Source organism: Procambarus clarkii, chromosome 13 (assembly GCF_040958095.1).
Source record: "Procambarus clarkii isolate CNS0578487 chromosome 13, FALCON_Pclarkii_2.0, whole genome shotgun sequence".
Taxonomy (NCBI): Eukaryota; Metazoa; Arthropoda; class Malacostraca; order Decapoda; family Cambaridae; genus Procambarus; species Procambarus clarkii.
The window spans coordinates 23,818,962-23,841,781 of NC_091162.1; the positions used below are offsets into that span (position 1 = coordinate 23,818,962).

General features: G+C 42.9%; 1 protein-coding gene across 1 annotated transcript in view; it reads right to left on the reverse strand.

The window, feature by feature from the left end:
• The window catches only part of Invadolysin (leishmanolysin-like peptidase, invadolysin), a gene marked incomplete in the record, with an annotated part of 420,119 nt that overhangs the window by 32,490 nt on the left and 364,809 nt on the right, over window positions 1-22,820 (reverse strand). The window contains 1 exon segment of the mRNA XM_069323797.1: window positions 5,853-6,012. Coding sequence (XP_069179898.1) covers window positions 5,853-6,012 — 160 coding nt within the window.

Genomic DNA, 22,820 nt, shown 5'->3' on the forward strand with positions numbered 1-22,820 from the left:
CTCTCCTCTCGTCGCAGCTGGGCTTCCAGTTGCATCTTCATTATTTCCAGTTGAAGGCTCCTCTTACTACAGCCGGACCTCCCACTGCTCCCATGTTCACTGTGAATTCTCTCCACACTGGTAGGCGCTTGGGGAGGCCCTAGTCGGGACGGTTCACCTTGCGACGGCTCTCCTCGGGACGGCTCCTCTTGAGATGGCTCCTCTCCCGTCGCTTCCTCTCGAGCTGTGAGCTGTGCCATGATCTCTATCCTTCGCTCCGCTACCTTAGTTGTCCTCAACCTGATCCCAAAGTGGTTTGCCACTTGTTGGAGCTGGGCCTTGGCACACTCTTCCAAAATTCTCTCGTCCCTTGTGTCAATAAATTTCTTTACTTTGTCTTCCTCCATCTCTATATCATCAAGCATACACGACAGCACAGACAAGTTAGTAGGCACTAATTTCACCGTTTCAGTCCCTTAGCTGGTTGAGTAACAGTACCACCGAATTCACTGTCCACACTGTATTAGTACCCTGGCAACACTTGTCTTGAAATTTGATCCACACTGTAGCTTGATCCACGCTTCCTGGCGAAGTTCACAGTTCTTGGCTACTGGGGTTCGAATCCTGGCGAGGTCGCCAGTTCTCTGTCACGTGGGGGTGGGTGGTCCGGGGCTCTGCTAACACTCGGCTGCTAGGGGCTCAAAGGCCCAAATACTCAGCCCCTCCGACTCCCTGGATTCACCGGAGTCTCCTTGGTCACACAAGAGAGGACCAACAATGCCCACCTCCGCAGGTCTTTGCTTCCACCTCAAAGGGGTGCCACTGATTCACCCCGGAAGCCCTTCAGTCAAACACGGGGAAACTGCTGTTAACAGTTCTGGCCTAGACCCGTGGGGGAGTGAAGGAAGACTCAGGCTTACCTATAACCATGACCTCCCTGAGTCTTGCCTGCCAGACAAAAAAGGTTGCAGGAACTCCTTTCCCGCCTGTCTTCTCTATCTTCCTCTTAGCAAGGTCGCCAGCTGGGTTATTATATCTGCGCCCCAGCAACGCAGTTCAGTGGGTGTATTATATATTGTTTGTAGCCAGAAATGTATGCTCACAGAGAAATATCATAAATGGAGGCACACTCAAACACAGTGATAAAATGTGTGGATTTACTGATGCAAATTACATGAACACACACACACAATCACAAGTAATACATGAATACGGAAATATGGATAATGAGTCTGGAGATCGTCAGCCTCTTCTTCCACGACCTCCAACCCTCCTTCAACTGGGCAGAAAGACAGGAGTCTCACACTCTCACAGGAGGGCCTCTTCACCACGTCGGCGCCTCTTCTTCACTGTCCTGCCATCCATACACACTGTCCTCTCTGACAGTCCTGGACTCAAGCTGCCTTGCAGCCTATTCTACTATTAAAGTAATAAAGTCTTGCTGCCACATACACAAGTAAATATTGTGGCCTAACTAGCCTACTCATACAAGGGGTAATGGGAGGGAAAATGATCTACCTTACATTCCTGGCTCACGACGCCTGTCCCTCGATGGTGTGAGGTTCCCACGCTTCCTTGGGTCGATCCTTGACGATCCAGGACGTTCCACAGGTCCTCAGATGTCGTGGAGCCTTCGCGTCGTCGCCGTTCCAATCCCTGAGATTCAGCTGCCCCAATCCTGGTTCATCGATGGGCGCTGAGCAAATCACTATTTTCCCCACACTCGCCTCTCCCACAAGGCGTTGCTCCTTGTCCTAGGCACGGTGTCGTCCTTCCAAGATTCTCAGTGGATGTGACCCCAGTCACAGCTAGGCCTGCCCGCCCACCTTCCAGACCTCAACGTCCAGCCAGCGGCGCCGCCCAGCGTCGTCGCCGACTATTTTCCAAGTTTGGCACTTCTCTGCTCACTGAACTTGGTTCCTCTTTTGCTTCCCAGAAGCGCAGGGTCTCCAATAACTATGGTGGGCTGCGATGGCCAGCTCAATCCACTGAACAAGGCTTGCAGAGCCTCCAATCCTTGAGAGCAGACCGAGGCGCGTCCTGTCGCTTCCAAGGTCAGAACAACTCTGACGTTGGCGCCGCCCGGGGCACTCGGTGATGTCATGGCGGGCCCTGATTTGTCGCCCGCGACCTACGTCGGCCAATCCGCGATCGGCTTGTGTCCCTTCCAAAAGGTCATATCTGCCGTAGGGGATACTGTTTCATTTTATAACAGGGCGCCAATTTTCCTTTATTTACAACTTATAATATAACTTCCTTCCCTTAACTGGCAGCCGGTCTGGTCGCCACATATATCATTAGACTCCCTGAACCTCAGAGAATCAGTAGGGAGAGCTGATATGACTCTTTAAGCCGGCAAACGAAAGAAATAGGAGAGGGCACCGTAACAATATACATATAAATATTATGTATATACACATACATAGACACATACACACAAGGTATGTTACACATACGTGCGTATGCACATACACATGTGCACACACACAGTGTACACATGTACATGCACATGTGTACACACACACATATGTGAAAAGAAAATTACAAGCCGCCGACCAGTGGGCAGAGAGCACCACGTCGGCCAGGCGAAGAAGGCACGAAACTGCATCAAAAGGCCCACCTCGACAACAAAACCCCAAAGTCCCAGCATGACCACAACACGTGACAAGACCCAAAAAGATCAGTTTGTAAGCCAGGAAGACTCCAGAACCCCAGAAGGCAGAACCGGGTCACACACGAGGAAACAAAGCCCCCTGAACCCACAAAGGGGGGCCCAAGAGGAAGAAACCTCCAGAACGAAACTAAAGAACCCAAAGGAACCCAGAATCGAACCAGGGGGGAGCCCAAACCACCACATTTGCCGGCGGAGAAACACCACAGAAAGGCAAAGCACAGCCCCAGACAGACCCTCCAGGGAAATGGTCAAAACAGACCGAAAAACACAAGCTTGTTATGCTTGCTCCCACACAAGGTGTGGGAGCAAGCATAACAGCCAGGGACACTGAGCCCAAACCCGAGAGCCCAGACCCAAAACGGACAAAACGAAAAACCCGGTGCAAAATCAGCACTCAATCGTTTCTGGAGGAACAGGAAGCGGGCAGAAAACACCAGAAAAGCAAAGAAACGACAACAGGAGAATAAAACCCCTGAAAGGAGGTGAAAAACTCACCCAAGACGCTCGCTCACACACCCAGGCGCATGTAAACAAACCGCAACGCCGCCCTGGTGGCCATGCCGGGAAACCGTCAGAAGAAAATGGCCACCAGAACAGAAGGCTGTGACGGACGCAAAAGATACGAAAACACGCCAGCAAAAGTGGGAAGCAAGCAGACTGGATGGGCGAAAAATTCAGCCCAGAAGCAGAAAACCCAGAAAGGGGCAAACTGCCCCAAAACTGCTAGCAGGCATCCCCCACAGCCCCGGGAACCAGCAACAGAGGCCCCGGGGCAGAGGCGTCCTCCAAGCCCTCCGCCCTTAAAGAAAAGTTAGAGTCCATGGGAAAGGCAGCAAAAAAAGGGCCGCTGGTAAGCCCCAGAAGCATTGGCAGGAGGAACAGGCTAGAAAACCTCCATCCCCAACCCGAACGGGGCAGCCCCCAAAAACCGCTCGAGTCTCGGCCCCAACTAAACCACGCCCCGACCCCGAAACCCGCAGACGGTCCGGAGCCGGGAACAGGGAGGGAAAGAGGCAAACAGCACCTAACCAAAAAGGGGCGGTCTCGGGGCATCCGAGTGGGAAACCAACCTAGTGTGTTGCAGCAACCTTACCTAGCTTGCAACACTGAAGCTGCCTGTACTCTGAACAGTAACAACATCAGGAGAGTACTGGAGAACAAACAGAGAATCTCTCTCTCGCAAGACTCCGGGTCAAGGTGTCAGTGACCCAACAGGCAACATGACAGAGGTAAAAAGTGGCGACTGTCACCCGGAGGCAAGGGCACAGCAACTAATGATCCCGTACAAGACGGGTTGGGACCCGGAAGACACATTCAATTGCCCACCGAGCCCCAACAGAGGTTTCCAGGGTCTATAGGGGTAACAACTACGGGAAGCCCGGGCAAGGTGTTGCTAACTAGTTAAACACCCAAAAATAACAAGGGGTAGAGGACAACACTGAAAACCCCTGCGACGTGTACAATCACGGGGCCTAGCAGAGGGCCACCAAACACTACCAGTGGAACTATAGCCAGACTAGGCAGACCCCCACCAGGCAAATGAAAATAAAAAAAGAAAAACCCCACAAAAGTACACCGTCTCTAAAGGCAACAGGAACCGGTCGCTGCTTAGGTGGCAGGTCGTGCAACACCTTGACGCCCTAACCAGCACAATCCCAGTCCCTTTCCAGGGCCAAACAAGGGCCCCAAGCCCCAGCTGGCCCCAAGGGTGAGGCAATGCCGAACACAAAGAACCTCTACGGGAATGGTTCCCGAACGCCCCAGGGAAGAAGACCCATACAAGCAGGGGCAGTACTCACAGGGCACTTAGGGAAGGAAGCCCCGAAGCGCATGCAGCCCCGGCACTGATGAGGTACTCGTGGCCACCGCACAACACAACACACGGCAGTGAACGCCACACAAGGCAAACACCGCCTAGGAAACTGAGGCCAGAGAAGCATCTATCCCAGTTGACATTAGCTTACGGACTGATGCTAGGCAACCGGCACAGTAGGTCCGGGGCTTCCCCCTCCCCCTCTCAGGGCGGGGAGGGCTGCGCGGACAATCGGTACGGCAGTAAAGTGTGATGTTTGCTTGTTTCCTTGAGATTGTAGGGAGTTTCTACCTCTCTGTTCGGTTTTTTTGTTTTAGTTTTTTTACCATGTGGGGTTTGTTTTGTTATGCCTACCTTTCTGGGTGCAAACCCAGGTCGATGGCAGATAAGGAAAACCCCAACCACAAGGGGGTTTTCCCAGGCCGTTGCTCCCTGAAACCTCTCTGAAGGGGCCAGGTTCTGGCGCTGGTCGGTCTGAACTCCTTAGCTAATGTCCCAGTCTAATATAACATACATTAGCCCGATAAGCTCCAGGGAGCAGTAGGGGCTCCCCACAGAAAAAGTGTCTTTAGACAGATTTTGAGTAAAACAAGCAAGCTGTGAGCCACAACCAGGTCCTAATGGAATGCCTGCAGAACATAAAGAGAGTACCCCAGAAAAGTCATCACTGCCTGATGTTATAATGGAAGGGGACTTCCCTTCCAAACAGTAACATCTCTTTCTCCCCCCCTCCTTACCATCTTCCATACGCCAACAAGAGTCCTCAATAAAAGTAAGATATACATACTATATTGTAGATAGTATAAAAATAGTAGTATTCAGTATGAAATGTATTTTTAAATTAATATTTTTGGGGTGTGGAATGGATTAATTCAATTTATATTATTTATTATGGGAATTTTTTTTCAAGTTGCGTATTTTTGAGTTACGACCCATCTCTGGGAATGGATTAAATTCGTAAGTGGAAGTACCACTGTATAACAAAGTGAAAAATGGATGGCCTTTTTCAGGTGATTATAGGTGTTGTGATTTTTCTCCCTTGCATTCAGAATAAATGAGAATTGGACAGACCCCCACAACAAAATATGTGAATGCACATGGGATCTATATCACTTATTTTCAAATGCTCCAAATATTATCAAGATATTTTATTATAGTTTTAAGAAGACAATATTCAGAATATGAATTGTTACTTAGAAATAATGCAATTGTAATATTCCAACTAGAAGAGCAAAGAAATTGATATTATTTAAATCTTGGTGGTGTGACACCATACAAGAACAGAACCCTCTTTAAATTCTGTAAATACCCTTCAGGCATTTAAAACCAGCTAGCCGAAGTATAAATACACTGGCTAATCAAAGAAACTCAAAACTTTCTACATACCTGGATTATTTTCCTCGTATTGGCAGTGTGAACCACGAATAATGATATCCTGACTTTTCCAAGTAAATTCCTGAATGTAAGGGCAGTAATCAGCCAGTGCTACCGAGCCTCCATAGTGGCCAACCCTGTGTGCTGATACATGGGGAATAACCCCAAAGTTCTGTGGAAAACAGAACCATCCAATTATCACTAAAATATTAAACATGACTAATCAATAATTTTTAAAGGTAATATTATTGAACAAGTTTAAAAACTTTGTAAGAAAAACAGCAATATATATTTCAAGCATTTATTTTATATTGTATTCTTAATATTATAAAGGAAAACATAAAACTCTAATATTATATAGTGTTGAAGGCCCTTCCCCTCTTCCCTTAAAGTCTGTCTTCTGATGCTCCTCAAGATGAAAAGTTTTCGGAATAATCCCACAAAGTACAGTATTTGTCTTCCCACATCATAAAAAAAATTTAATTTTGTAAATGATAACCCAAGGCTGCTCTTGTGATTATAGCCTGCAAAACACCCAGGTGCAAGGAAAAAAAAATCATCCTATAAAAGTGTTCATTTGTGTTCCCTAATCACAGGGGAAAAACCCAGCATTGAATGTAACGAAACACCATTTTCTGGGTGAGACCCGGAGGCTCCCTGGAGCTATCCAGGCTGATAGATATATATTAACTTTATGGCATCAGTCAATGTGCATGGAGTTCTTGCCTACCGGGGACCACGAGCCAGAACCTTGCCCCACCTCAGAGAGGCAAGAGGAGAAATGGCCTATAAAAACCCCCATGTGATTGGGAGCATTCTGTCTGCCATTGACCGGGTCTGGCACCCAGAAAAGTAGGCACCCCAAAACAACCAGCGTTGAATGTAATGAAACGACATTTTCTGGGTGAGTCTCGGAGGCTCCCCGGAGCTTTCCCAGGCTGATATGCTAATGTCAGACTTTGGCATCAGTCATGTGTACGGAGTTCTTAGGCCTACCGGGGACCACAGCCAGAACCACGCCCCCTCAGAGAGGCAAGGGGAGCAATGGCCTATAGAAACCCCTGTGTGGTTGGAAGCATTCTATGTCTGCCATCGACTGGAACAGGCACCCAGAAAGGTAAGCGCCTCAAAACAAACCCCTATTCTGGTTAAAATTGCTACCAAAAGCCGAACTAGTGGATAGAACTCCCCAACAGAAAAACAAGCAAACTAGTGTGACGTCACACGTCGCCGCGCCACTGTCTGCGCAGCTCCCCCTCCCCAGGAGGGGGGAAGGGGGAGCCCCAGACCCTCCACGCCGGCTACCCACACCTCAGTTCTTGAGGCTGGATGTCAAAAACGCGAAAAAAACGCCGACTGGAGGGAGGGAGGGATGCCGGGGAGCCTGCGGGACTCACCTAGAAAATGGCGTTTCATTACAATCAACGCTGGTTTTCTGGGGGGAGCCCCGTCGGCTCCCCGGAGATAACTACCCACAGACAGAAAAAGAGGGACTTACCCGGGAGGCAGTCGTCGCTCACTCCTCAACTCGAAGCCGAGACAACTGGCTGCAACCGCCGACCCAAAGCAACACAAGCCTGACGGGGCCCAGGGACATTCACAAGGTAACGAGCAGCCAGGACCCTGTTCGAATGCCAAAATCCCTGCGCCCAAATATCAGACCAAGACATATTCCCAAAGACGGCAGCAAGTGCCGCGAACTTACGAACGTCATGGGCACGGGGATAGACAGCAGGCTGGCTGGACTTAATAACCCTGCGAACGACCTAGGAGACCCGAACCCGCGAACAGGGAAGAAGGGAAACCGGATCAACCCACAGCGCGTCCCCGGACACAGAAGCCGAGGCGCGCAAATAACGGCAAAGCGCCGCAACCGGACACAAAACATGATGCACCTCCGGCCTGACCAACCAAGCATCAACCACCCATGGACCCCTCCGGAACACAGCAGTCTCATTCTTCGCCAGAAAAGAAGGAGATGGCTGCAAGTGAACAAAACAATCACCATGACCAAAAGAGCAGAAACCCCTGCACCGGAGGAGAGCATGAAGCTTCCCTACCTGACCCCCAGAGGCCAAAGCCAACAAGAAAAGTTCCTTGGAAAAACAATCCTGGACCGAAGGGGCCACAACGAAACGAGGAGACGAAAGGAAAGCGAGCACTCTGTCCAAAGACCAGGACGGCTCAGGCGACGCATGAGCAGGCCGGAGGTGAAACAATGCAACGAGACAGCTTGCGAAATGACGCAGACGTAATATCGATACCAAAGGCAAGCTGAAGCGGCTCCGCCAGCGCCGCACGATACAAGGCGACAGTATTAGGCATAAGATGACGGTCCTGAAACAACCACCAGAGGAAGGACAAGACCACCCGAACAGACAAGGAACTAACACGACGAAGACGCAAAAACAAACTGAATAAAATGACAGAACCCCCCCCACCAGACAAAAAAAAAAAAGAAAAACAGAACCCCGCAAGAGGACAGCGAACCCCAAGGAACAGAGACGGCCGCTATGTCGAGAATACAAGCTGTGCAGCACCCTGCGCCCCTACCAGTGCAAACTGCCTCTTACCTGCCAGTAACAAGGGAGAACAGAACACCCAAGAGCCCAACAGGCGGCCGAAAACCCGAAAGGTAAAACGGACCAGCAGAGGCAGACCCCGAGGAGCCTGTGGAAGGTGGCCCCAAGCCCCAAGGGCAGTACTTACAGGGCACCTAGGGAAGGCAGCCCTAGGCGCATGCAGCCCGAGTACTGAAGATAACTCCTGGCCCTTGCACCCACAAAACAAACACCACACGCAAAACACAGTGCAGTAGCGACACCGGAGCCAGAGCACACGACCATCGCCTATAACATCAGCCTCAAGAACTGAGGTGTGGGTAGCCGGTGTGGAGGGCCTGGGGCTCCCCCTTACCCCTCCCGGGGAGGGGGGAGCTGCGCAGACAGCGGCGCCGCGGCGTGTGACGTCACACTAGTTTGCTTGTTTTCGGTTGGGGAGTTCTATCCACTAGTTCGGCTTTTGGTAGCAATTTTAACCAGAATAGGGGTTTGTTTTGAGGCGCTTACCTTTCTGGGTGCCTGTTCCGGTCGATGGCAGACATAGAATGCTTCCAACCACACGGGGACTTTTATAGGCCATTGCTCCCCTTGCCTCTCTGAGGGGGCCCGGTTCTGGACGTGGTCCCCAGTAGGCTTAAGAACTCCATACACATGACTGATGCCAAAGTCTGACATTAGCATATCAGCCTGGGATAGCTCCGGGGAGCCGACGGGGCTCCCCCCAGAAAATGTAACATATTTGTTTACTACAATGTTGGTGCTGACTGTAGAATTTGAAAAAACAGTTTGCCTTCAAAATATACTAATTTTATAAGAAAATTTGACGTAAATATGTTGCTAGTGTTCACGCATACGCTCCGATATGCCAGCGTCATGATTGGCTACAGCTGTAAGATGAAAATGATACCTTCTGTCTGATTGGCCAAACTAAAATCCCTAGTGACATCTAGTGACTCCTAAGTGAACTTCTTAAAAATCTTCGTACGTACACTTTTCTGAATCGCTCTTTGGAGCGTTCTTAACCGGTACTTAGGAACCTTTGTAGAACACATACTTACAAAGAAATACATGTTGCTTCGTGAATTTAAGTCCAGTTGGCAGACTGTTCCTTCTTTTTGTTGGGAGTGTGGCATGGGATTTGTTGAACCCATAGACTTCATTGGAGGAAGACTTAAACCTGTAACACGGGTAAACCTGTGTTACAGGTTTACCTCCCGGGGGGGGTGGGGGTGGGGGGGGGGGGAGGAGGAGAGAGAGAGAGAGAGAGAGAGAGAGAGAGAGAGAGAGAGAGAGAGAGAGAGAGAGAGAGAGAGAGAGAGAGAGAGAGAGAGAGAGAGAGAGAGAGAGAGAGAGAGAGAGAGAGAGAGAGTGTGAGTGAGTGAGTGAGTGAGTGAGTGAGTGAGTGAGTGAGTGAGTGAGTGAGTGTGTGTGTGTGTGTGTGTGTGTGTGTGTGTGTGTGTGTGTGTGTGTGTGTGTGTGTGTGTGTGTGTGTGTGTGTAATTACCTAAGTGTAATTACCTAAGTGTAGTTACAGGATGAGAGCTACGCTCGTGGTGTCCCGTCTTCCCAGCACTCTTTGTCATATAACGCTTTGAAACTACTGACGGTCTTGGCCTCCACCACCTTCTCACTTAACTTGTTCCAACCGTCTACCACTCTATTTGCGAAGGTGAATTTTCTTATATTTCTTCGGCATCTGTGTTTAGCTAGTTTAAATCTATGGCCTCTTGTTCTTGAAGTTCCAGGTCTCGCGAAGTCTTCCCTGTCGATTTTATCAATTCCTGTTACTATTTTGTACGTAGTGATCATATCACCTCTTTTTCTTCTGTCTTCTAGTTTTGGCATATTTAATGCTTCTAACCTCTCCTCGTAGCTCTTGCCCTTCAGTTCTGGGAGCCACTTAGTAGCATGTCTTTGCACCTTTTCCAGTTTGTTGATGTGCTTCTTAAGATATGGGCACCACACAACAGCTGCATATTCTAGCTTTGGCCTAACAAAAGTCATGAACAACTTCTTTAGTATATCGCCATCCATGTATTTAAATGCAATTCTGAAGTTAGAAAGCATTGCATAGGCTCCTTGCACAATATTCTTAATGTGGTCCTCAGGTGATAGTTTTCTATCTAGAACCACTCCTAGATCTCTTTCTTTATCAGAATTCTTTAAAGATTTCTCACATAATATATAGGTTGTATGGGGTCTATGTTCTCCTATTCCACATTCCATAACATGACATTTATTAACATTAAATTCCATTTGCCAAGTGGTGCTCCATATACTTATTTTGTCCAGGTCTTCTTGAAGGGCATGACAGTCATCTAAATTTCTTATCCTTCCTATTATCTTAGCATCATCAGCAAACATGTTCATATAATTCTGTATACCAACTGGTAGATCATTTATGTACACAATAAACATCACTGGTGCAAGAACTGAACCCTGTGGTACTCCACTTGTGACATTTCTCCATTCCGATACATTGCCTCTGATTACTGCCCTCATTTTTCTATCAGTCAGAAAATTTTTCATCCATGATAGAAGCTTACCTGTCACCCCTCCAATATTTTCCAGTTTCCAGAACAACCTCTTATGTGGAACTCTGTCGAAAGCCTTTTTTAGGTCCAGATAGATGCAGTCAACCCAGCCATCTCTTTCCTGTAATATCTCTGTGGCCCGATCATAGAAACTGAGTAAATTCGATACACAGGATCTTCCAGATCGAAAACCATACTGTCTGTCTGATATTATATCATTTCTCTCCAGGTGTTCTACCCATTTAGTTTTGATTAGCTTTTCCAATACTTTCACTATTACACTTGTCAATGATACAGGTCTATAATTGAGGGGGTCTTCCCTGCTGCCACTTTTGTAGATTGGAACTATGTTAGCCTGTTTCCACATGTCTGCTACGATTCCTGTACACAGTGATGCCTGAAAGATCAGGTGAAGTGGAATGCTAAGCTCAGATGCACATTCTCTCAGAACCCATGGTGAAATGCCATCTGGGCCAGCTGCTTTGTTCCTCCCGAGCTCCTTTAGCATATTTTCCACTTCATCTCTAGACACCTCTATCCGCTCTATGTTGTTCTCTGGAATTCTTATTGTGTCTGGTTCTCTGAAGATTTCATTTTGTACAAACACACTTTGGAACTTTTCATTTAATGTTTCACACATTTCCTTTTCATTTTCCGTGAATCTGTTTCCCATTTTCAACCTCTGGATATTATCCTTTACCTGCAATTTGTTGTTTATGAATTTGTAGAATAGGCCCGGTTCTGTTTTACATTTATCTGCTATCCCTTTTTCAAAATTTCTTTCTGCCTCTCTCCTTACTGCTGTATAATTGTTTCTCGCATCTTTGTATCGCTGGTATGTTTGGGGGTTTGGCCTCTTCCTATACTGATTCCATTTTTGTGTCTTTTGGTCTCTTGCCCTCTCACAATTTCTGTCGAACCAATCCTGTTTTCTGGTCCTGCATCTCTGTTTTGGTATAAATTTTTTGTTTAAATTATATAAAATAAATTGGTGTGTGTGTGTGTGTGTGTGTGTGTTTGTGTGTGTGTGTAATTACCTAAGTGTAATTACCTAAGTGTAGTTACAGGATGAGAGCTACGCTCGTGGTGTCCCATCTTCCCAGCACTCTTTGTCATATAACGCTTTGAAACTACTGACGGTCTTGGCCTCCACCACCTTCTCACTTAACTTGTTCCAACCGTCTACCACTCTATTTGCGAAGGTGAATTTTCTTATATTTCTTCGGCATCTGTGTTTAGCTAGTTTAAATCTATGACCTCTTGTTCTTGAAATTCCAGGTCTCAGGAAGTCTTCCCTGTCGATTTTATCAATTCCTGTTACTATTTTGTATGTAGTGATCATATCACCTCTTTTTCTTCTGTCTTCTAGTTTTGGCATATTTAATGCTTCTAACCTCTCCTCGTAGCTCTTGCCCTTCAGTTCTGGGAGCCACTTAGTAGCATGTCTTTGCACCTTTTCCAGTTTGTTGATATGCTTCTTAAGATATGGGCACCACACAACAGCTGCATATTCTAGCTTTGGCCTAACAAAAGTCATGAACAATTTCTTTAGTATATCGCCATCCATGTATTTAAATGCAATTCTGAAGTTAGAAAGCATAGCATAGGCTCCTTGCACAATATTCTTTATGTGGTCCTCAGGTGATAGTTTTCTATCTAGAACCACTCCTAGATCTCTTTCTTTATCAGAATTCTTTAAAGATTTCTCACATAATATATAGGTTGTGTGGGGTCTATGTTCTCCTATTCCACATTCCATAACATGACATTTATTAACATTAAATTCCATTTGCCAAGTGGTGCTCCATATACTTATTTTGTCCAGGTCTTTTTGAAGGGCATGACAGTCATCTAAATTTCTTATCCTTCCTATTATCTTAGCATCATCAGCAAACATGTTCATATAATTCTGTATACCAACTGGTAGATCATTTATGTACACAATAAACATCACTGGTGCAAGAACTGAACCCTGTGGTACTCCACTTGTGACATTTCTCCATTCTGATACATTGCCTCTGATTACTGCCCTCATTTTTCTATCAGTCAGAAAATTTTTCATCCATGATAGAAGCTTACCTGTCACCCCTCCAATATTTTCCAGTTTCCAGAACAACCTCTTATGTGGAACTCTGTTGAAAGCCTTTTTTAGGTCCAGATAGATGCAGTCAACCCAACCATCTCTTTCCTGTAATATCTCTGTGGCTCGATCATAGAAACTGAGTAAATTCGATACACAGGATCTTCCAGATCGAAAACCATACTGTCTGTCTGATATTATATCATTTCTCTCTAGGTGTTCTACCCATTTAGTTTTGATTAGTTTTTCCAATACTTTCACTATTACACTTGTCAATGATACAGGTCTATAATTGAGGGGGTCTTCCCTGCTGCCACTTTTGTAGATTGGAACTATGTTAGCCTGTTTCCACCCGTCTGCTACGATTCCTGTACACAGGGATCCCAGCAAACACAGAACGTTTGTGGACGTTTTTAAATAGTTCCACAAAGGTAATACTGTAACTTTTGACATAAATACGTATATCTGACATTCTTAAAACCAAAGGATATAACTAAAAACATATATTCTTATGACACAGTTTTTTAAGATTTATGTAAAAATTTAAAAATAATAGTAAATGCTATGGTATTATAATGTTTTCATGCTTTATATTTAAGAATAAATAATTTTCAGTCAACATTTAGTTTTTTTATGTTTTATTTCTGTAAAGCTATCCAATTTACGTTCTTATTACATAAATATAACATTTATATGACGTCAGTATAACGTTATTTACACGACATCATTACGTTATTATGATGTTATATTAACGTATAATTCCTGTATGAAAACCAGAATATATATTGAACTTTATGTTTTAAACATTGTAAAGTTATCATAAAACTTGGAATAAGACGGTAAGCATGCTTTACTTATGAAAATATACAAACAAATCAACAAAAACATTTTAACATAAAAAACATAAACATAACATAAATTAATTGCATGCATGGGAGTTAACTGGAACTCAGTAATATTGCATACATGAACCTTAAGGTACAAACCCAGTGTATTTACTCATGGAGTTCTTTCCTAAATCTAAATTTTTCCAATTTTTACACTTTGTTTCGAGTTCTGTCTTGTGTTGCTACTTTTAATACCCCATTAATGTCCCCTTTGTTATGTCCATTCATCCCATTGTGCACCTCTACCATATGTCACTCCTAATTCTTTGCTTTTCTAGAGAATGTAATATAAGCTTTGACAATCTTTCTTCATATGACAGGTTAACAGGTAGAACAAAGATTACCATTTATATATGGATAACTATTATAAGTCGGTTTGAATGAGTGAATTGCTGCTTGAAGATAGGTATATACACGTGTGGTACTATCAGATTGCATCGTGGTGAGCCTAAAACCCTTCAGATCCAAGCAAAGGGTAAAATGCCAGCAGATACAATTGCGAACACATTGATACCAAAATGAAAGACATATGACGAGAATTGAGGTAACCAAAGTGAAAAGTGTGTTCACATTACATTGCACTAGAGTGCTCCCAGGTTACTTTCTCTCACTTTCTCTGTTTTGTGTGGATGGTCCGGCGTGCTTTCATCACGTCAGCGGGTGGAGCACGCTGCTGTTTTTGACATTTCATGCATAAATTCCGGCTGGAAATTCTATTGCGAACACATTGATACCAAAATGAAAGACCTAGGATGACAATTGAGGTGACCAGAATGAAAAGAGTGTATACATTTTATCGCTCTTGTGCGCTCCCTGGTAACACGCTCTCGCTTTCTCTGTTTTTTGCGGATGGTAAGCCGGGCTTTTGGAGTTTATATGCCTTTAGTCCTGTAGAGAATTCTATTGCGAACACATTGATGCTAAATTGAAAAACCTAGGATGAGAATTGAGGTAACAAAGTTGAAAAGGGTATACACTTTTCAGTATTATCACGCTCAGCTTTCTTTTTCTGGTACCCTTGGCCTACATTCATCTTGTCGGCGGGTGGAGCGCGCTGCTGTCTTTGACATTATATTTACATAGTTCTGTTGGGAATTCTATTGCGAACGCATTGATACCAAAATGAAAGACATAGGACGAGAATTAAGGTGACAAAGTTGAAAAGAGTATACACTTTTCAGTATTTTCGCACACTACCAGGGAATGTCCAAAAAAAAATGGAGAGAGTGGAGGGGTAACTTGCCCAAAACGCGAAATTGTTTGGGGAGATTAACTTTCGTTCAATACTATTATGCAAGAGGAGCGACACATCTATGGTTCATCCAATAAAATCAGCAGACTTCTAGATGTTACTACTGCTCGGCTTAGACTCGGTTACAAGTATTTCTGGGAATTCTCATTATCTGCCGATGTAGACCTGACCAAATGTTAACTGTCAACAAAATTATTCGCACACCCTCCGTCACTATGTGATAGTGAATTCAGAGACAATTTTATAACCAATGTACCAACGATGTGTCAATATTTCATTCAAAATTATCTGGTACCAGAAATTTTAGCCAAATATCCCCAGTTTGCTAACTGTAAGTAGTAACAAAGTGATTGTAACCTATCCACCGCTGCCCACTGGATGAGGGGCGGTGTGCAGGACAAACATATCAATTGTGACACTAGCTCTCCACATATGTCAGTTGCTTAATTTAGAAACTGTACTTGTGATCGATCTCGAACCCATTGTTGATGTGACGACTTATACTGAATTTTGTAACTAGCTCATCAAGATTGTAACTTGCTTAGCTAAATTTTATTTTATTTTATTTATATTTTATTTATATATATACAAGAAGGTACATTGGGTTTGTGGGAATACATTGGATAGTACAGTAATTACATTCTTGTAAAGCCACTAGTACGCGCAGCGTTTCGGGCAGGTCCTTAATCTAGCAGATAATTTTAAGTAGGCAATTTCAATCAGAATTGATAAATGAAAGATACATTACAAGAGAAAAATGAGATGAGAGAGATAAGTAAGTATATTAAAGCACATTGTTATATTAAAGCTCTGATTGATTACATTGACAGCTTGATTACAATACAATACAATACAATACAATTTTATTTAGGTAAGGTACATACATACAAATGAATTGTGGGGTTCAGTCCCTGAGCCCATTATGTGCCTCTGCAACCCTTTCCACTACTGCCCACAAGATGGGTATGGGGTGCATAATAAATGAACTAAACTAACTTTAAGGCATCCTGAAAGAAAGCTTGGAGGGCTTGAAAAATTGCAGAACGAAGCCGTGAGGATAATCCTTGGGTGCCCTCGTACCACAAAGATACTTAATATGAGAAAGGAACTTAATATTCCGAGCGTTGTTTATCGTGTTACTGAAAATAACTGTCAAATTGGTATAAAAATGCTTAGGCTAGCTCATCCTAACCCTTGCACAGAAGCCCTCCAGAATTTCTTTATTGAATGTTGAAAACAACCCTCAAGTTGACTATTTCCGTAACAGCATGCACTCCTGTATGCTAATCCCCACAATCACCAAGCCCACCCGAGTCACTCAAACATCTGCCACTACCCTGGATCACCTATGGACTAATATAACAGCTCCCCTTACATCTGGGGTAATTTATGACAGAACAACTGACCACTATCCTACTTTCCTCATAGCAAACATTGACACATCACCACCAGAAACCAAAAAACTTTCATTCAGGCTACATAGTGAATCAGCTTTAGGCAATCTCTCTAATGCACTTCACAATATTAACTGGGAATCTGAATTTAATAATTCACAGGATATAAACTCATCAACTAACCTCTTTCTCTACAAAACTCTAAGCCTCTACAACACTCACTGTCCCCTCCTTACTAAACAAGTAACTGATAAAAGAAAAAATAACCCGTGGCTCACAAGTGGCATAATTAAATCAATCAACAAAAAACATGAATACGAAAAGAAATTTAGGAGTGGCCTAATTCCAATGGAAGTAGTTAAAAGGTACTCGTCAGTGCTTACCAGTATCATAAGAAAAGCAAAACTTTCATACTATGAGACTAGATTCAAAGAAGCAAAAGGCAACATGAAAAGCACATGGAATACCATCTCTAACATCCTGGGAACTAAACAACACTCCCACAACCAGATAACACTCTCTAAGGATGGCCTTACACTGTCATCTGACTTAGAAATGGCGAATGAATTTAATAGCTTCTTTTCATCGATTGGTGCTAACCTTGCAAGTAAAATCCCACAGAGTCAGACACATATCAACACATATCTCTCAGGCAGCTATCCAAACTCTCTTCTCCTCTCACCAGTCAGCCCGTCAGATGTTGTGTCCATCATACATTCACTAAAAACCAAAGCTGGGAACATCAGTGAAATCCCATCCATTGTATACAAGAGCGCCTCCCATATGCCCTTGCACCACCTATAGCTCTGCTGTTCAACAAATCCCTTGAGTGTCATACCTTCCCCGATATCCTTAAAAACGCAAGAGTAACGCCAGTTCATAAAGGAGGTAGTGGATTATGTTGCATCTCTGCTTGCCTTGATGACTGAAAGAAAGCTTAAAGGGCTTGAAAACTTGCAGAACGAAGCCTTGAAGATAATCCTTGGATGTCCCTAGTACCACAAAGATACTTAACATGAGGAAGGAACTTAATATTAACTTAATAATAGAATATGAGTGCATATTCTACTGCATTACTATTTGTAATGATCCTCATATTGTGCTTCAGTAATCCAATGTATAACCCTGAGATGTTTTCCTAATTGTACTTAGGATTCCTTGTTCATTATTGTGTATTGTTCTGATCTGCTTTTGTGTCGAAAATTCTTGCATCGTACCTGTAAACAATTTTTTGACAATTTTACTGTAATTATCCTACTTAAAATCATCTGTACTTGTAAAGTAAAGCTGTAATGTACCTGTTAAACACTTTTTATCAATTTTACATTTAATTATTTCTCTAAAACTCTGTTTAAGAATTTGCTCAAAGATTAGTTTAAGGACTTGCCCGAAACGCTATATATGCAAGCTAGTGGTTTTACAAGATTATAATTCTAATTTAAGCTCTATGTTGTCTCTTAACCCCCCAATGTACGTTCTTGTATATATATAAATAAATAAAATAAATAAATAACGAGGGATCGAGGCATTAATGCGCAGTACGTGCTTCCCTCATCTGTGATGTCACAGCGCCATCTGACGACAGCATAAACACAGGCGGCCATTTTATGTTCCACCAAGATTAAAAAAAAAATAATTTTGCCCCGAGGGGCGAGTTTATTGGGCAGCGCCCAATGTGTTCGCAATAGAATGTTCTACAAGAACATGTATAAAATAAGTGACACAGAGATTATTGATGTGTGTATTTGTGTGGGTGATTATAAATATGCATGTGTATGTATATATGTATACGTATATATATATATATATATATATATATATATATATATATATATATATATATATATATATATATATATATATATATATGTACATGTATGTATGAGAGTGTGTACATGTATATATAACATTAATAATTTTGTAACTAGCGTCAAAAATTGTTATTTGCTTAGCTAAACAAACTAGAGAGTTCAGTTCCTGAACCCATTATGTGCCTCTGTAATCCTTTACACCACCGCCCACGGGATGGGTATGGGGTGCATAATAAAGAAAGAAATTGAAATAATAAGGGTATGAAATGTATCAACATAAAACATTAATGTTAATGGCCATCAGGTAAAATCAGGTTATTATTTGTAAAGAATTTAAATGAGTTAAACTAAATACGAACTTAATATGTTTTGCTAACGCAAAAATATATTCCCGAGGTATTGTAATTGCAAATAAATATTTAATACAATTATTTGTATCATTTTTTTTATTTTAGATTTCCGTATTGCTTGATAATATATAATAGCGTTTAGATAATGCTAGCGCTGGACATTCTTTAGGCTCGTTGCATGTTGTGGTAGTCGCCGCCATTTTAAAACCGTGTCGAGAGGGACTGCTGCTGGCTTATCCACAAAATCCTGCTGCATCTTCAATAGTTAAGGTAACTGTTTTCTTTTATTTGCTCTTAGACATGTGTAGTATATTTATAAGCTTGTGGTGGTAGGCTGGATGGTGTGTTGATGGTGGTGTTGTGTTGATGGCCCTGGCTGGAGGTGTGTTGGTGGCCCTGGCTGGAGGTGTGTTGGTGGCCCTGGCTGGAAGTGTGTTGGTGGCCCTGGCTGGAGGTGTGTTGGTGGCCCTGGCTGGAGGTGTGTTGGTGGCCCTGGCTGGAGGTGTGTTGGTGGCCCTGGCTGGAGGTGTGTTGGTGGCCCTGGCTGGAGGTGTGTTGGTGGCCCTGGCTGGAGGTGTGTTGGTGGCCCTGGCTGGAGGTGTGTTGGTGGCCCTGGCTGGAGGTGTGTTGGTGGTGGTGTTGTGTTGATGGCCCTGGAGGCGTGTTGATGGCCCTGGCTGGAGGTGTGTTGGTGGCCCTGGCTGGAGGTGTGTTGGTGGCCCTGGCTGGAGGTGTGTTGGTGGCCCTGGCTGGAGGTGTGTTGGTGGCCCTGGCTGGAGGTGTGTTGGTGGCCCTGGCTGGAGGTGTGTTGGTGGCCCTGGCTGGAGGTGTGTTGGTGGCCCTGGCTGGAGGTGTGTTGATGGCCCTGGCTGGAGGTGTGTTGGTGGCCCTGGCTGGAGGTGTGTTGATGGCCCTGGCTGGAGGTGTGTTGGTGGCCCTGGCTGGAGGTGTGTTGGTGGCCCTGGCTGGAGGTGTGTTGGTGGCCCTGGCTGGAGGTGTGTTGGTGGCCCTGGCTGGAGGTGTGTTGGTGGCCCTGGCTGGAGGTGTGTTGGTGGCCCTGGCTGGAGGTGTGTTGATGGCCCTGGCTGGAGGTGTGTTGGTGGCCCTGGCTGGAGGTGTGTTGATGGCCCTGGCTGGAGGTGTGTTGGTGGCCCTGGCTGGAGGTGTGTTGGTGGCCCTGGCTGGAGGTGTGTTGGTGTTTCCTAGTTCTGCATCTGTTTTGGTATAACACCTCCTTTTTTACTAGGCCTGCAATTATGAATGCCTTTATAACCAGCTAAGTTGTAGAGTTGGGTATAGTCTTTACTTAGCCAAGTTTCTGTTAAAATGAGGGTCCGTCTAATTACCACAAGCTACCACAAGCTACACAAGCTTCACAAAGCTTCCTGGCAATACGTTAGTAATGAATAAATATAATAGGTTAGGTTGACCCAACTTAACCTAACCGACGCTTGGATCGTCGACTTGATTTGGCGTCACCAGCTCTTTATTTTCGTCTAATTTCTTTATAAAAAGATCCTTTTTCAGATTAAAATTATGTTTTTTCGTGTTGTACATTCAGCACCAACATTATAATGAGTAAATATATCATATTTATTCATTACTAACGTATTGCCAGGAAGCTGAGTGGGTAGGTCTCGATAAATTTCCTGGTATAATATTATTGTTTGCTATTCTCCATCTTAGACTAGGCAAGTTGAAGTCACCTAGGAAGATAATATGAGGTATCGAGTTCTCCATTTTGTTTATCTGTTCTGTGAATTCCTCGGCCGTTGCATCTGGCGGTTTGTATATTAGAATAATCACTAAATTTATTTTCTCTATTTTTAATCCCAATACCTCTACCACCTCATTTGTAATGTTAAGGAGCTCCGAGCATACAAGGTCTTCCATAGTATACAGACCCACTCCTCCATGTGACCTAATTTTCCTATCACAGTTGTGTACTTTTCGAGACTACATTTCAAATATTCCCTAACATACATGGCTTCTCCCCCCTCTTTGTGTAAAATAGTTTAAATCCATTTATGGGACATTCAGCAAATAGTTCTCTATTTTTTACATTCATCAATGTTTCGGTACGTGCAATAGTATGTATTGTTTCATTGCAGATAACAGCATTTAAATTTTTTTTGTTTCTTAGACTTAGACTCGTACTACCAAGTTGCTGTTGGCAATTGGATAATTTTTTTATGAAGTCATTTGTTATTTTTTCCCCTACTTTAGTAATTTATGCTTTTGATCTCAATTAGTTTTATATCCTAGCTTTTTAATTTTTTCCCCTTATATATTGCCATCTTATCTGTCTGCTTTACATGGCTTAAGCAGAGTCATGTCTGCTTAAGCCTTTGTTATTTTACTAATTTACCTGTTTTAATTATTATTTGTTTTCAAAGTTTAGTTTACCCCATTTTATTTGCTTTTTGCAGTACAATACTTTACTAATAATCTTGTAATAGTAATTGGTAATGTAGCACTTGGCCTTTCTCCTTCAGAATGTATGCACACATTATAGAAAGAAGAAGAGAATACCACACAAGATGGCAGCGTATGTCACGGGCCAAAAAGTGACGCCTAAAAGAACAGGTAAACCTCGAAGTCTTTCAGAGGTTGATAGATGGAAAGCGACTGAATACAGGCAACTCCTTCTCTACACCGGTAAGATTGTACTGAAGGGAATCTTACCCAAAGAATTGTATGACCATTTCCTGACTCTGAGTGTAGCCATTTCTATTCTTGTATCACCTAAATTGATTCAGTTAAATTACAGCCAATATGCACATGATCTTTTGCTGTACTTTGTGTTAAAGGCTCGTGAGCTGTATGGTAAGGATTTTTTAGTGTACAATGTACACTGCCTAACACACATATCCTCTGATGCCAAAGAGTTTGGTAGTTTGGACAGATGTTCAGCATTTCCATTTGAAAATTCCAATTGAATTAATTACATTTACATTTGAAAAATTAGGATTTAAGGGATTTACTGGAGAACTTGGCAAAGGTATATTCACAATAGTCGTCTCTATTACTAATGACACTATTGCAGATGAAGGTATCTTTGTAAGATATTGCTATGCCACCTCCTTTTTTTATTAGGCCTGCAGTTGTGAATGGCTTTATTATCAGCCAAGTTGTAGCATACAACATAGCATATATATGTATATGGCATATATATATATATATATATATATATATATATATATATATATATATATATATATATATATATATATATATATATTCAAAATTCGTCAGTGTACTACATTTTTGTTGTTGCTTTTAGGTGATGCTTTTAACCAGTGTACGTGGGTCTGATTGTGCAACCACGGTTCGAAGAATAATGAAGATATGAACAAACGGCCTGTGGTCACTATACAGTCTGGAAGGGCAAAAGAAGAAATTGGCATTTCTACAAAAACAAGAACTATATAATGTTATTTTAAGTAAGTAACCAAAAAATTAAATAATTTTTTTAAAGTTTAAAATTCACTTAAAAATTTAAATTTTAAATTAAAAAATTTTAACCAAAAAACTTAATATTTTTCATACTTGGAACCATTCCATAATATTTTCCCAAGCATAAATTATTATATTTCTATCACTTGCTCTTAAGATTGTTTCATTTAATAGAGGTTGGGCATAATTGTTCTCTGCTGCTAATAGAACTGACTTAGCTATAGGAAAATGTAAACTTAATTGGTTTATCCATTACAGTATTGTGCAGTTTATTTCATGATCCTGTGCTTAATACTTGCATAAATAGTAGATTACAAAATGCATTTTTATATCATTAGTATTGAATAATAATAATGCAAATAATTGACTTATAAATGATGTACAATTAATTGGTAGGTGATATTATATTATTAATATTTTTTCATTCTTGCAAAGCCTTAACAAAGCCATTAACATGTTAATATAAACTTGATCACCTTCCACTTATTTTCTCATGTGCTACCTACATGTACAAAACCTTATTCCTAAATGCATATTTTGTTCTGAAGCTTGTCCTTTATATGTTGTGTATCACCATCTCTGGAGAGTTTTATCTGATTGATGTATAAATTACTTTTAATTTTACAGAATATTATTGTTATACTGAATTTATTAT